This window comes from Hypomesus nipponensis, chromosome 6 (genome assembly GCF_054491055.1).
Source record: "Hypomesus nipponensis isolate SF chromosome 6, ASM5449105v1, whole genome shotgun sequence".
Classification (NCBI taxonomy): Eukaryota; Metazoa; Chordata; class Actinopteri; order Osmeriformes; family Osmeridae; genus Hypomesus; species Hypomesus nipponensis.
Window position 1 is genome coordinate 10,589,565 of NC_140366.1, and position 14,948 is coordinate 10,604,512.

The 14,948-nt window shown below is 43.7% G+C and overlaps 1 protein-coding gene and 1 long non-coding RNA gene across 4 annotated transcripts; both read left to right on the forward strand.

The window, feature by feature from the left end:
* Positions 1–5,182: 5,182 nt before the first annotated feature.
* On the forward strand, positions 5,183–11,272 carry stum (stum, mechanosensory transduction mediator homolog). Of its 3 annotated transcripts, XR_014758378.1 has the most exons (4): positions 6,544–7,349; positions 7,528–7,731; positions 9,987–10,141; positions 10,251–10,335. XR_014758378.1 is itself a non-coding variant. In XM_084699244.1 (2 exons), exons 1-2 carry the CDS (start codon positions 5,449–5,451, stop codon positions 10,511–10,513), a joined length of 444 nt encoding a protein of 147 aa, XP_084555370.1. In that variant the 5' UTR covers positions 5,183–5,448; the 3' UTR covers positions 10,514–11,272. The 3 variants fall into 3 exon arrangements, 1 of the variants encoding a protein (XP_084555370.1); XR_014758379.1 differs by lacking the exon at positions 9,987–10,141 and having other exon boundaries at positions 10,251–10,330; XM_084699244.1 differs by lacking the exons at positions 6,544–7,349; positions 7,528–7,731; positions 9,987–10,141 and adding an exon at positions 5,183–5,629 and having other exon boundaries at positions 10,251–11,272.
* A 136-nt stretch (positions 11,273–11,408) lies between these two features.
* LOC146287004 (uncharacterized) lies at positions 11,409–13,528 on the forward strand. Its single transcript, XR_014758380.1, has 2 exons — positions 11,409–11,775; positions 11,920–13,528. It is a non-coding gene; the product is annotated as an uncharacterized LOC146287004 (long non-coding RNA).
* The last annotated feature ends 1,420 nt before the right edge of the window (positions 13,529–14,948 follow it).

Here is a 14,948-nt window from a genome sequence, read left to right on the forward strand (position 1 = left end):
TGTGTGTACACGTCATAGTAAAGGAGATGAAGAGACTCTGGGCTATTATAAAGCCAGAGCCAGAGTTGGCTACAAGAGCTTGTGCTCTCTGCCCTATGGCAACTTCAGCCACCCATCCACCCCGCCCCTCTCCCTTCTCCTCCTCCACTCATCCCTCATCTTCTCTTCCTTTTCCCTCATCCTCTTTTCTGTCTCATCTTTTTCACAGATTCCTTCTTCCGGAAGTCAATTATCAGATTAATGTGAGCCAAACCTGCATTCTACCCAGCCTCCCCTCTTCCCTCCTTCGCTTGCTCTTGCCTAACCCCTCAACTCCTTTCTCTCCTCCCTCCTTTCCACTTCCTCCTCCCCCTTCATGGTATCGCAAAAGTCCCCTCCCCCCTCTCCACTCATCTCCTGCTGTACATGCTATAGTCTGCACATGCTTAGATGGAACCTATCAACCTATATTCAGCCTGCCCTTTGGCACATATAGGTATTGACATAGATAAACATTATTTGTAAGTGACCCAGGTTTAACATTGGTTTAACACAAATATTAAGGCAAAAATGTGTGTTACATTTTCAAACCGACCACCGAGTTGATGTGCAACACATTACTTTATCCAAGTTTGTGATGTGGCCAAAAATCTAAATCTAAATTAATAATCTGATGTTAAACTTCGATAGACATGAACAGTAAGTGCAGACAGGAGTGTAGGTATACTGTAGACAGTACCTTCTGTAAAGTGTACATCTACAGCTCACTGCCTCTCAGCATGGCAGCTCTATATCAGCTGTGGGACTGACCTTAATGACTGACCTCTGGAGACACAGGCTGACATACTGGAGAGCGCTCAGTAAGCCTCCACTAAATGGCTCCATGGCCTCTAATCAGATTCGCTGACTCGTCCTGCCCTGTAAGCCAGGCTCCTATCCCATCCCAGGGACTGGTGTGTGTATGTGCGTTTCTGTGTTTGCATGAGTGTTCGCGGGAGTGTGTGCTAGTGTTTGTGTTTACTGTAAGTTTCCATTGTGTTTTGATCTCTGAACAGTAGTTATGTGTCACAATGTACTTTCAGTGTCCTCTCTGTATGTATCTAGCATCTAGAATCTAGAATATTTCTTGTCTGTCTCTCAATTGCTCTCTCTCTCACACCACACACACACACCCACACACACACACGCACGCATACATACATATATTCGTTTGGTTGTTATCAGATAATATCCAGTAATGCTGCCTAGAAGACATATTGGTCACAGTAATCACTATAACATGGAAGAAAATAATCCATAGGCCCTCAAATTGACACCACTAGATGGCAAGCATTTCAAAGGTATATGGCAAATATCCAAATTATGTATCATTTAATTAAGTGTTGCATGTTGTCTTTTTTGTCTTTGTGTGTGTGTGTAGAGAGAGAGTACGTGGGTCAGTGCATGAAAGAAAGAAGGTAGAATGAAACAAAGATCTTACTGTAATTCACCTCCAATAATGATTTGTTTCCTTTAGAGAACTATTACTGTTAAGTGCAATAAAACAACAGTTTTTCCCACAGAACAAAATACTGCAGAAAACTTCTAAAAGGTCCCTTTAATGGTAACAACTTCCAGTCTTATCACAATTATCCAAGTAGATAAGGCAGATAAAGGGCAATGTCTAACTGTGAAAGCTTGGCCGGTGGCCAAACACGGAACTCAAGAAAATGTTTTCTATTCTCCCTCTTCTGTGTCTTCTTTCTATCTCTCCCTGTCTGTTTCCCTCATTATTCTCCGCTGTGTCTGTTTACATTCTTTCCTGCATTGATCATTGTGGTTTTTGGGTCAGAGAAATGCTGACAGTGACCAAACACTATTTATAGTTCTAACCCTAACCCATTGTGGTCACTCTATGGTCAGAAAGTCTGAGCAAGTCACGATTAGAGACAGGCTTAATGGTTGATGTGACCATGACCACACTTGGTGAGTTTGATCATAATTTCAGTTCAAATAGCTGGAAGTCTAGCAGTAATCCAACACTTAACGATTGGATAAAGTGAATGGCCACCAACTAAGCAAAATATATATTCCATCATGGTCATGGTACTGGTACTGGAGTTCCCAGAGCACAAAACCATGGAGTGATTAATAATTGAAGTGTGGTGGAAGGATAGTTGTAACACTGTCGAAACATGGTTGAACTGTTGTGGTGTTGTGGTGTTCTGTTCCTATCTGCAGTTGAATGTTAGGGCAAGAAGTTCCCTCCCTTCTGCTTCACTCCCCTTATCAGAACATGTATGACTTTAGCCTCGAGACATGGTCAATAAGCAGACCAGATCAGCCCTAGTCATGTGATAAACTCACTGGAGGTGAAGTCACATGTGATGTTTTGTATTGTATCTTATGCATTCTGTATTCTTGTCTTGTATCGACGTGGCATGACCCTGTTGTTTCCATAGTGGTTGCTATTGCTATTGCTATTGAACATCAGAGTGTTCAAATCGTCTGAGTTTTCTGTTGAATTGAGCTGAGTATAACTCTGTTTTCCTTCCCAAGATTGATTGACGATCAATGATGACCACAATGATGCAAAGGTTAAAATGTGTGCATTTGTCACAAATGCCAATGTTCTATGTGTGCGTGCGTGCGTGTGTGTGTGTGTTATTTTTACGTCACTGAAGGTAGGCAAATGTGGAATATCAATCTCTGAAATTACAGAAATAGAAACTGTGTATTAATGTTGTGTATGTACACAATGGTGTTGGGTTGTGTCTTGACAACAATGTGTGTCAGTATGTGTGCGTCTGTCTGTATGTGTGTGTGTATGATAGTGTCTCAGATGTTTGAAACAGACACAAACACACAGAAATACACACTAGCTGCTGAAACATTGGTCTGTATACAGACATACACTCCCTGTCATTGAATTGTAAATCAACCCAACCTGTCCCCATCTGGTGAATGTGTGACACTACATCCTCATTAGACTGCCAGACGTACTGACTAGCTGAGGTATTGACTAGCTGAGGTACTGACTGAGGTCCTGACTCTAGCTGAGGTACTGACTATAGCTGAGGTACTGACAATAGCTGAGGGACTGACTAGCTGAGGTATTGACTAGCTGAGGTGCTGACTGAGGTACTGACTCTAGCTGAGATACTGACTCTAGCTGAGGTATTGATTCTAGCTGAGGTACTGACTCTAACTGAGGTACTGACTCTAACTGAGGTACTGACTGGCTGAGATAATGACTCAGACTGAGATATCATCCATGTCTGACAGAGACTCAGACCAGCTGTAAGAGATGATGTGGCAGTGTGTGTGTTTGGTACTTCTCCAAACCACTAACTCACTATGGAGGGTTTTGGAAGATATCTTGGTTGAGGAAATTATGGGAGAGGAACAAGCAGAGGGTAAGAACGTGCTCATTTAACCTCACCTCAGGCTTCATCCCTAAGTGGGCCTGCGTGAGAAAAATAGAGGAAGAAATAAAAGGAGAACAAAAGAAATGAGGGTTAAAGTGTAGCATCTCAAACCGACCAATGGGGTGGATGAGGAAATCAGATTGTGTTCTTATGAGAAATGATCCAAAACTGTTGCAAAGCTGTCAGCAGCGTGGGAACATCCAACACAATGATGTCATCCCCTTGCCATCTCTCATTCTCTCTTTGAGACAGACAGACAGACAGACAGACAGACAGACAGACAGACAACCAGACAGAAAGAAAGAAAGAAAGAAAGAAGGAAATAAAGAAAGAGTTGGGACAGGGGAAACATAATTGGTCCCACAGGGCCATCTGGTGACAATCTTTGGAATTACATAGAGAATCACTGAACGTTTCAGAAATATCCAAAGGGGAGGACAAGTGCACAAGAAGACAAATACGTATTTTTTCTAAATGTACTCCAACTCAAAACTTAACCCTAAGCTTAAACAACTAACCCAGAAAATGTACCGCCAACAAAACCTAACCCTGGAATGATGTTTAAGAGTGGGTGAACAGGTTTGGATGGTGTTCAGGTAGGTTGTCTCGGAGATGTGAGGGGCTGGGAGGGAAGTAAAAATACTTTTGCGCTCTTTACACTGGAGATGCACTCATCATGTGAGTCATGCAATGGGCAGTCATTGTACAATCCAAGCTGGTGTTCGGCTGGGATGCATCCTTCTGTTTTGACGACAATAGCATGTATTAGTAGACTATCCCTCAATAAGTGATGGAAGTGGGCTTGACATGCCTCTCTTTCATTGGGTTGAGGTGTGTGAATCATCCCTGTTCATTATCATCCCTGTTCATTTTCAGCTTTTAGCTTAAATTGAAAGGCACACAGGTTCATTGCCTTTGCTTTTTCTTCTTCCCCTTTCCTCCCCCTTTCCTCAATAAATCCCCTCGGCTCACCATCTCTGTATTTGCCTCTGTGGTCTTGCCACCAACTCCGCCCCCCCTCCCTTTGGAGAAAAGCTTCTGCTAAATAAATGTGTTACATCGTCATTGGAATGACTCTCTGAAGAATTGAGCCCGGATAAAGTTTTAAGCTAGCATGCTGTTCGAGTCTGTCTGCCATGTTAAAGAAATATTTGGTAGGATTTTTCTGTGAAATATATAGTTTGGTCCACCTAAAAACAGGTTGTGTAAACTAATGAGGTCCCCTGAGAGTCATTTAGCAGCACAGACAGTCTCAGTGCCAGTGGAATATAAATTTATAATTTTTGAAGCACGCCGCTACTTCCCAGCCAATCCTGTTCCAGCCAATCACCTTCGGTGAGGCATGCTTTTCTTCATGGGGTGTCCACGTGAAGAAGTCACAGGAGAGATACCTAATAGTGCAGCTTTAATAGTGTTTGTTTTAGGGTTAGTAAGGTTACGGCAAGAATGTACCAGAGGTTTTCAGAGCAAGACTTGTGCAATGAGTATCTCACCCCCCGACTACTGGGAGGATTCTAATTTAGTCCTTGTATAACCTCTGACCCCAGAGTTCAGGCCAACTACAGTCGCTCCCAGCATAGTCATCGCAAATCCATTTGTCTAGGATGAGATTTTGCTTGCACATGCACAAACATCCACGTAACAATATGTTTGCCTGGTTTAATGGTGGTTTTCAATTATTTTTACATTTTCTTTTTTCTTTTTTTTTAGGTTGAGATAAAGATGGCACTTTATTGCTATTACCCTTTCTCTCGCCCTCACATACATTTTTTTTTTAATGCTGGGACATCTGTCGAGTAGATGGTCTACAATAGCAGTTATAACAAGTCACTGCCTCTTTAAACGCATGGTGTCAACAGTTACTCAGTTCTCTTGCGCTCTCTCTCAAAACTGGGTAGAAGAGGAGACGCTTGTGGAGCAGACGCGCTCATACGTACTACAACCGACCACTTAGGCAGATTTTCACATTTTACCTTGTTACCGTTAAGGTGTGCGTGCTGTGAAGTGGGAAGAGACTGCGAGAAACAGGTGCAAAGTGTGAATATCCTTTAAAAAGCTTGAGATGGACCAGAAAGACACGGAGATGAACGAGAAGGGAGTAACGGTGACCAGTACGACTTCATCCAGTGGAGTTGTTGTTCAAGTGCGCGAAAAGAAGGGACCTCTGCGCGCTGCCATTCCCTACATGCCATTCCCTGTAGCTGTTTTCTGCCTATTTCTCAACACTTTTGTACCTGGACTAGGTAAGGGGATAATTCATGTACTTTTAAATGACATTAAGCGCTGGGGAATCTGTCTATCTCAAAGCTTTACAATTGTGTGGGTTTAATTGAATGATGCATTATGAATCAATATAAAAATATATCAACACATTGAATTGATATGGTAATAGCGGGCTTGTGACTTGACTGAACGATGTCTGATTTAATTGATGCGCGGGGCGTGGTTTGCCGACGAACAAGCCAAGTCTTTCGCTGTTAAATTTGTGAGTAGCTAGTAACAACTGTCAGCGAGGCTCCGGTGGCACAAGCGCATATTTGGAATAAGTTCCTAACCCCAGTCATGACGGGATGAAGAGTTTGCGGTATCAGAGGCATCTCACTGGAGGGTGAAAAGTCTGGAGACGAGGGGGTCCGTTTCTCCTCTTCCTCACTTCATGTTGGTAGAGTCTCATCAGATTCATGTAATACTAAGTTTTAAGTACTGACTGGATTACTGGATTTTTACTGTGGGCTTTTGGATGTCAGTGTAATTCACACACCTCAAGCATGCATAGACCCCTCACCCCCTCATTCCTACATTCAAATGATTTTCCAGCTTCCCTTTTTCCTTCTCGTTTCTTCATATTCATGAAATGGCATGAGAGAGTGCTTCCTGTGTCCAATGGTGTGTGTGTGTGTGTGGGGGGGGGAGGGTTGGGGGGGAAAGGGGTGTCAGACTGATCCACAGATCCTCCCCTGTACCTAATGAGGTCTGTCGTGTCCGACATCCACACAGTAGTCCTTTTGATATGGACACATCAGAGAAGGGCGGCAAACTCCTCCACTGTTCTTGTCTCTGTCAATTATATCACCTTTGTATTTATATTATTGAAGGTCTCCCTTTTCTCTCTCTCTGAGAACCTCTGGGTCTGTCTCCTAATGAGAGGTCCTGCGGAGTCAGTCCAACACATGTTCTGTCTCTGAAGTCAGGCCTGTTTAAGATGTATAAATGTTATTGATGTCAGTTATTGATTTTGTCACGTGTCCCTTCCCCCCCTGCCTGTCTGTGGTCTCTGACTCTGTTACACATCCCAATGGTAATGTTGAATGCCTGAGATGGTGTGTAACTGTGTTTATGAGTTCCAAGACCCTCATCAAGAACTGAATACATGTTGTAGTTTTACTTGAAGGAATAACAATGGTGGAATGAATACACTGATGATTAATGAATGGTTGAGTCAGGAGACTGGGTGTAGCGCATCAATCTTAGGGGCCCAGCTGTGCTCCTCAGACCTTGGTAGATTAATATTAAAAATGGGAGCTGGAGGCTAGAGGAATAGAGGGCGAGGGGATGCAAGAATACAGACCCGAGCAACAGGGAATGGTTGTATCATGGCCACCTAATCTGGTCCTGGCGTATGTTATTATAGATTATAGATATATAGAAATCAGGTGTAGCAGTTGTGGCTTGGTGTGGGGTGAGTGTGTTGAGCGAGATGGCTTCACAGTGAAAACAATCTGGTTTATCATACTACTTTACTGTATACTAGTGTACTGTCAGTATAATCTAGAATCTAGGTGTTCTTGTAGGTTTGTGTGTGTTTGTGTCTTCTGTCTGAGGCAGCAGCTGAGCGCCAGAGAGAGATGGTGCCATGTCTATTCAAGTGCTTGGCACCAACACAGCGCCAGTCAGTCATGACGACAGCCTGCAGACTCCAGCTCTGGCATGTGTCATCTGCCAAATGATGTTAAATGGAGCCATGTAAATTGCTTGTGGAGGCGATGCGCCTCCTAATTAAAATACTATATAATCAAAGATTCCTGCCATGATGGACATAAAAGACATACAAGAGCAACAGCAACTGCCTATGGCCTACTATTAAAAATAAATTGTGTCTGTGTGTGTGTTTGTGTATGTTTTATGTGTGGATATACTGTAGATCCAATAGTGAAAAGGTCACAGAAGGAAGGAGGAAGTCAAGGATGAGGATGTCTGTTTAGGGTGAAGGAGGCAGCTGGAAATCCTCTTCTATATCTGGAAGAAGAGGGATGACAGGGATGAATGAGGGGGAGAAGAACACTGGTGGAGGTTCTCTCTGACCCTAGGCTTTTCAACTGGGTTGAGAAGGATTCTGGAAAAAAAGGTACATGGTGACATTTGTGCATGATGCACACACAGACACAGACAGAGAGAGACACATACAAACACACAGCCTCCATTGTTGCGTTCTTTTGGTTCTGCTTGTTGCCATGACAGCAGAAATACTACCAGAAGGGTGGTGGAGCCACCAAAGACCTAGGATGAGGGGGATGAGTGAAGAGGGAGTAGAGGGGGATATTAGAAGAAGGGAAGGAGGGAGAAGAGAGAGGAGGCAGAAAGGAGTATTAAAGCATGGGAAGGGAGGAGGTAGGGAAGGGAGAGGATAGAGACAGGTTATTGGGTAGTATTACGAAGGGAACGAGGGAAGGTGAATAGAAGAGTAGCAGAGGAAGGTAGAAGAGGATAGAGAGAGGGGGGAGAGGGCAGGGATAGAGAGAGGGGGGAGGGGGTAGTGATAGACAGAGGGAGGAGAGGGTAGTGATAGAGCGAGGGGAGAGAGGGTAGTGATAGAGAAAGGGAGGAAAGGGATAGACAGAGGGAGGAGATGGTAGTGATAAAGAGAGGGGAGAGAGGGTAGTGATAGAGAGAGGGAGGGGAGTGATAAAGAGAGGGGGGAGAGGGACATACAAAGGGGGAGAGGGTAATGATAGAGAGAGGGAGGATGGCATGAGTTGGGTGAGGAAGGGAGGATGTTATTTGAGGAGATGCTAATTGCATGCACTTCACACCATGACTCATTAATTTAACCTCTGTTGAAGTTGTCCAAAAACAGAAAATTCCGTAATTGAAATTCTGGACCTGCCTTATGCAATTCTCCAAGAGGTTTGTGTACTGTATATTAGGGGTTATGTTGTCTTAATTAAGGTAGCTATTATTTTTGAATTAGCATGTAGCTTTGCGGTTAATGTAGCATTTTGATGGAATGTTGCAATGAGGTTTCAGTAGCATTTATGTAGTATTGAGTTTCATGTGGCAAATTGGTAACATGTAAAAGGTTTATGTAGCAAGGAGGTAGCATGTAACATGAAAGGAGGAAGCATTTAACAACGGCTTGAGTCTGGCTCACTCTCTACCACGCCATCTCACTATCACTCTCACACTCTCTCATTCTCTCACTATATCACTCTCTCATTCTCTCACTCTCTCATTCTCTCACTCTCTCATTATCACACCCTCTCATTCTCACTCTCACTCACACTATCTCACTCTCTCGCTCTCTCTTTCTCTCACTCTATACTTATCTCCCTCGCTCTCTCTCACTCTCTCTCATTCTCTATCACTCTCTCTCTCACTCTCTCTCACTCTCTCTCACTCTCTCTCACTCTCTCTCTCTCTCTCACTCTCTCTCTCTCTCTCTCTCTCTCTCTCTCTCTCACTCTGTCCTGGTTCTTTGCGGTATATGAGTAAAAATAAACACTTGTCTGTCTCACAGCATACAGTAACACACACAGCCTCTCCTCCCTGGTATGAGAAGGCATCACCATCATCCAGACTCCTGCTTAAGCTCCCTGTCAGAAAGCTACTTTAGCTCCTCTTGAGAACATGCATCCATCAATTTGTTGTATGATACAAATAGGGGAAGATGATTGACCTGCTTGCTTGTAACCACACATTTGATTGGCTAAGCCTAAAATGGAATTGTGGCCTTAGTTGAAACAAAGCTTTTAGTTGATTCAAAATGCAGTTTCTAACCTGGTGGGCTGTTGCTTTTGCTATCCTTCCCTGCCCTCTCTAGAAGCTCCCTCTTGCTCCATGGGGTCTTACTGTAACACATGACTACTCACTCAACATCGATGTGTGTGTGTGTGTGTGTGCCAGTGACAAGTTTGTCCTTGAGCTGGCAATTTCTAATGTTAGGAATTCAGGGCATGTCTCTGGTCCACATAAGGCACAATAGCAACATGACAAACCATCTCCTAACACACACACACATACACACGCCCTAGTTGTCAGGTCAGATGTGTTTTCATTCAGGGAAGTGTAAAAAAAAATGCTTGTGATGTTTATATACCAGAACACCAGAATCTTTGAAGATACACATTCACAATAACAAGAATAAACATGACATTGCATTTTTTGTTCATTGTCGTGTACTGCTTCCTCCTCCTCAACATATTAACCCTGTTGCTCTGCTATAGGGAATGCTCATGATAATTACAGTGATCAGAGTAATGCAAGGGTACTCTGACAGATGCCTCGACTCCCCCTTTTACTCCACCCACCCCCCTGTCTCTCACACCAACCCCCCCATCTCACACCAACCTCCCTGTCTCTCCCCCACCACCACCACCACATCAGCAACAAGGTGGGGGGTCCGATGGCTGAGCGCTTAGGGAGTCAGGCTATAAATCAGACGGTTGCCGGTTAGATTCCTGGCCGTGCAAAATGACATTGTGTCCTTGGGAAAGGCTCTTCACCCTGGTTTCCTCTGGGAGAATGTCGCTGTACTTACTGTGAGTTGCTCTGGATAAGATCATCTGCTAAATGACTAAATGTAAATGTAGCAAGGTAGAACTTCAAACACAAGGACCAAACCCCTGACTGTGTGTGTTCTCTCCCCAGGGACGTTTGTGTCTGCATTCACGGTGCTGTGTGGAGCCCGGACAGATCTGCCAGACCGCCATGTGTGTTGTGTGTTCTGGTTGAACATAGCTGCAGCCTTCATTCAGATCCTCACAGCGATAGTGATGGTGGGCTGGATCATGAGTATATTCTGGGGCATGGACATGGTCATCTTGGCCAGTACGTATACCTCAGAACATAGCTACAACACAAACATACACTATACAAGCTTATTGTTGTCTTGTTTGTTTGTTGTCTGCTGACATTCCTTGACTATTTATCTGTGGGTTTCTATGTCGTGTCTTTCTAAACCCACATTTCTTTTCATCATGTATCTATTGTATGTATCCATGTGTCTATTTTCTATTTCTCTCTTTCTTTATCTCTTCTCTCATGCCCTGCCCTCTCCTTTATCTTCCCCTCCCCCTCCGTTGAGACACTAGTCATTGTGATGGTGGAGCAGGGTCTTTTTCCAGGGTGGAGTCCTGGATGTCAGCCTGTGTGTGGGAGTGGAGGGCAGCATATGGTCCCCTTACAACACTGCTAGTTTTCCTTCGCGCTCTCCCTTCTTTTTGAAAGTAACCACCAAGTGCTGGATAACATTTTTTTTTGTGTTCAACTTGTCTAATTCTAACCTTCTTCCTCTACTCTCTTTAGGTTGTGAAATCGATTTTGAATACATCTTTTGTGTAATGTGTGTGTAACTGTAGTTTCTCATTATTTGTGTCTTTTCTGTACCTTTTTCTATGCTGCACCTTTATGAACTAAAGTTTCTGAAGGTAAGTATGTGAAGCATCCTAATGTCCTCACCTTGTGTAGAGCATCCTAATATCGTCACCTTGTGTGTAGCATCCTAGTGTCCTCACCTCGTGTAGCATCCTACAACCCTCACCTTGTGTGTAGCATCCTAATATCCTCACCTTGTGTAGAGCATCCTAATGTCCTCACCTCGTGTAGCATCCTACAACCCTCACCTTGTGTAGAGCATCCTAATGTCCTCACCTTGTGTAGAGCATCCTAATATCCTCACCTTGTGTATAGCATCCTAATGTCCTCACCTCGTGTGTAGCATCCTAATGTCCTCACCTTGTGTAGAGCATCCTAATGTCCTCACCTCGTGTAGCATCCTACAACCCTCACCTTGTGTGTAGTATCCTAATGTCCTCACCTTGTGTGTAGCATCCTAGTGTCCTCTCCTTGTGTGTAGCATCCTAATGTCCTCTCCTTGTGTGTAGCATCCTAATATCCTCACCTTGTGTAGAGCATCTTAATGTCCTCACCTTGTGTAGAGCATCCTAATGTCCTCACCTTGTGTAGAGCATCCTAATGTCCTCACCTTGTGTAGAGCATCCTAATGTCCTCACCTTGTGTAGAGCATCCTAATGTCCTCACCTTGTGTAGAGCATCCTAATGTCCTCACCTTATGTGTAGCATCCTACAGTATATACATCAGCCCGTGTGTGCCACCTAAGCAGCTCATACAATGTCAGAGGTTGCTATGCAGGACCTCTTCCTAGTCTCCATGGTGATTGAGAGGCACAACAGCACACAGCTAATTTGGGAGATTGTGCCCCTGTCCCTGTCCTTCTCTAACCCATCCCCATCTCTATTTTTCCCCATCTCTCCTCTCTCCCCTTCCCTCACCCCCCCCCCCCAAACTGTCCCCCAGGTTACAGAGACCAGGTGCCCCAGCAGGTGTAAGGCTTGACTTATACCGGTCAGCTGACCCCTGGAGGTACAGTTGACCCCCCCACTCCTACTCTGACCAGACCCCTGACATCTGAGTGACCCCTTCACAGCAGTGGACAAAAAGCCACAGGGGGGCGCATCACATGAGGAGACTCACTGGTTCCACCCAGCTAATGCACTCCCACCCACCCTACCCAAACCAGATATCCTCTACCCCACCCTGCCTAACCCATTTACCCACTGTAACCATGCTCTTTTCCACCCCACCTACCCACCTTAACCCTGCTGTTTTCCATCCCATCCTAACCCCCTCAAAAGGCACCCCCCTGTAAAGTGATGTTTAATGGCATTCCAGCTGTGCTGTAGCGTGCTGTGTACCTGTCAAGACCTGTGCCAGGGTTGGGAGGAACTACGGACCTACCAGGACCTGTGCCAAGGAGAAGAGGAACTATCTACCTGCCAGGACCCTGGCCACAGTTGGGAGGAAGTGAGAGGGAACTCTCTCTCCTCTGTGTGTTTGTGCTTTAAAAACACTAAACACTGTTGCTGACTGACAATGTTCATCTAATATTCTTCTACTTCTAGTGAAGTGTGGAGTGATCTTTAGGACTGTCCACTATGTGTTGTACTGCCTTATAAGGAGTAAATTATATTTTATATGAAGTATTCTGCAATGATACCTCACATACTGAATTGCGTTCCAGCCATGATGATTATATATTATGACTGCCCTCCTTCACACACACTAACACACATACCAACAAACACACAAATTCACACACACACAAGCACACACACAAACACTACTAGCCACCTGTGTGTTGTGTACTATTTATTGGTTGTTGTTTTGGTTGAACAAATGTTGGTGAGCTGTTCAGTGAAACGGTCTGGTCCAGTTGCTATAGATACTGTCCACTTACATATTAAATGAATGTAATTTTGTACCAGTAATTTCTGCTTCACGGAGGCAACACAAGAACCAACATATATTGGGCCCATTCATATGAACACATTTAGATATCATAATAGTTAATAGTATTGTATAAAGGTAAACTTATTCAAAGCGTACAATTTGGTTGTGATTTGTTTTTCATTTAAACAATTCTGTACAGATAAGTGACTGTATCTTACATAAGTGAAGTATTAGCGTCAGTCCAAAGCTGAATGTAAACAACTTGTATTCACATGGGATATTAATAGACCTGGTGAGTTCAGACTGAGGAGAATTTGTGAGTCTCTTAAAGTGCCGCTAAGAAAATCTGCATTAACTGACTTTAACGACTCCCTCTTCCACCTGTGAGTTTATTAAAGTGCCAAATTATAAAATGGACAAGAAAATATGGACATATTGTGCATTCGGTATTACAGTAATATGTCACATTTTGTCTTTGGTATTGAATGTTTCATGAATCATGGATGACATCTTTATTTAAACTGAACAAGTACAGTTAGTGTGACACAGGTAGTGTTAGCCAGTGTGCCAAAGCACGGTTTAAACTGATCAAAGAAGATAATGATTGAAAATCCAGATGTACAGGATAATGCTTAACTGAAGTGTCACCTAAATAAACTGTGTGGGTAATAACACATTTCACTTTTGTTTTGTGTTTGTCTGCTGCCGGGTCATTCTACTGGTCTCCTGTCAGTACAGACTATGTTAGGCTCCGTTTGTCCTCCTAAGCACAGCCTTTGTTGAGGTGTTTCTGGTGCTTGTAGCCTTGCTGGGACAGCAGTACCTGGACAAAGGTGCCAGTGGGAGAACAGAGAGAGGGTGGTCAAGGGGTTAAGGTCAGAGGGAATGAAAGGTCATTAGTTAGGCATAGTAATGACAGTGGAACCATCCAGCAGCACACCTCTAGATCATATTAGTCAGCATACAGGTGTGTGCTGTTCAGCAAGGCATCCTGATGTGTTTTTGGTTTGCCATCCACTGTACCCTGGAAATCTATATTAGGATATGGAATATCTACAAGTAAATGGGAATATATACTGTAAACACCAATAGAATAAAATTATGTTATGTATTGATTTAGTAGATGCTTTTATCCAACGTGACATATTAATAATATCCCTGCCTATAATAGGTGGGGATATTAACCTACAACCTATCACTATTTATACTATATTCATACCACTGTCTTCCAAAGTAAACTTTATTAATTTAAATCAAATAGGCATTTAATATTCATAGCATACAGTATATGCCTTGAATCCATCTCTCCAGATGACGGACCCAATGTTCCAATTTTCAATAGATCCAGTCTATGTTGTCCTGACTAATGTAGAAGCTGTTAGAGGATATCAATGTATTCATTCAAAGTGTCCATTCACGTGTATTGTAAATCCACAGCCTTGGCTTTCTCCCTGTGATAAGATGCTATACTGGACATTCTGCCTGCCCCTTCTCACCATATAAGGAGTTTTTTTTTTTTTCATTTAGACCAGTGACTTTCTTCATCTTGCTTTCCCAGGATAAACAGCAGAGCACTACATTCCTTGCCTGATGGTGGTATACCAATGGCAAGGGCTGTCAGGGCAGCACACGGCAGCTGAGGGGGAGAGGAGATAGGATGAGAGAGGAGGAAAAGCACAAGCTGTGAGAGGCTGAGAGGAACGGAGGAAAGGGAAGACCTGTTTTTATAAAAGTGCACACTTTCATGTAGTGCACTTCAAGTATTCACACAGTTGAAATCCCTCCAATGTCCCTGAGTGGCTCCTAGATGGCTCACAGAGACTGTTTACCTCTTGTACATACTCCTGTTTATCTTGAGATTGAATCCCACTCAGCTAAAGGAAGTGAATTTTCATCCTGTAGTGCCACATTGTGTGCATTATGAATGGTGAGTTTTAGTACCCCCCCCCCCCCCCGTCACACACACACTTGCCCCCTGCAGGTGTCACTCCTGAACTGTGGTGTAAGTAACCTTTATGGTTAAAGCCTCTCCCACCCTCAACCCCTGTACGTATGTCACTATCTGGAAAAGTGTCTGGAAATGTTTGCATCTGTGT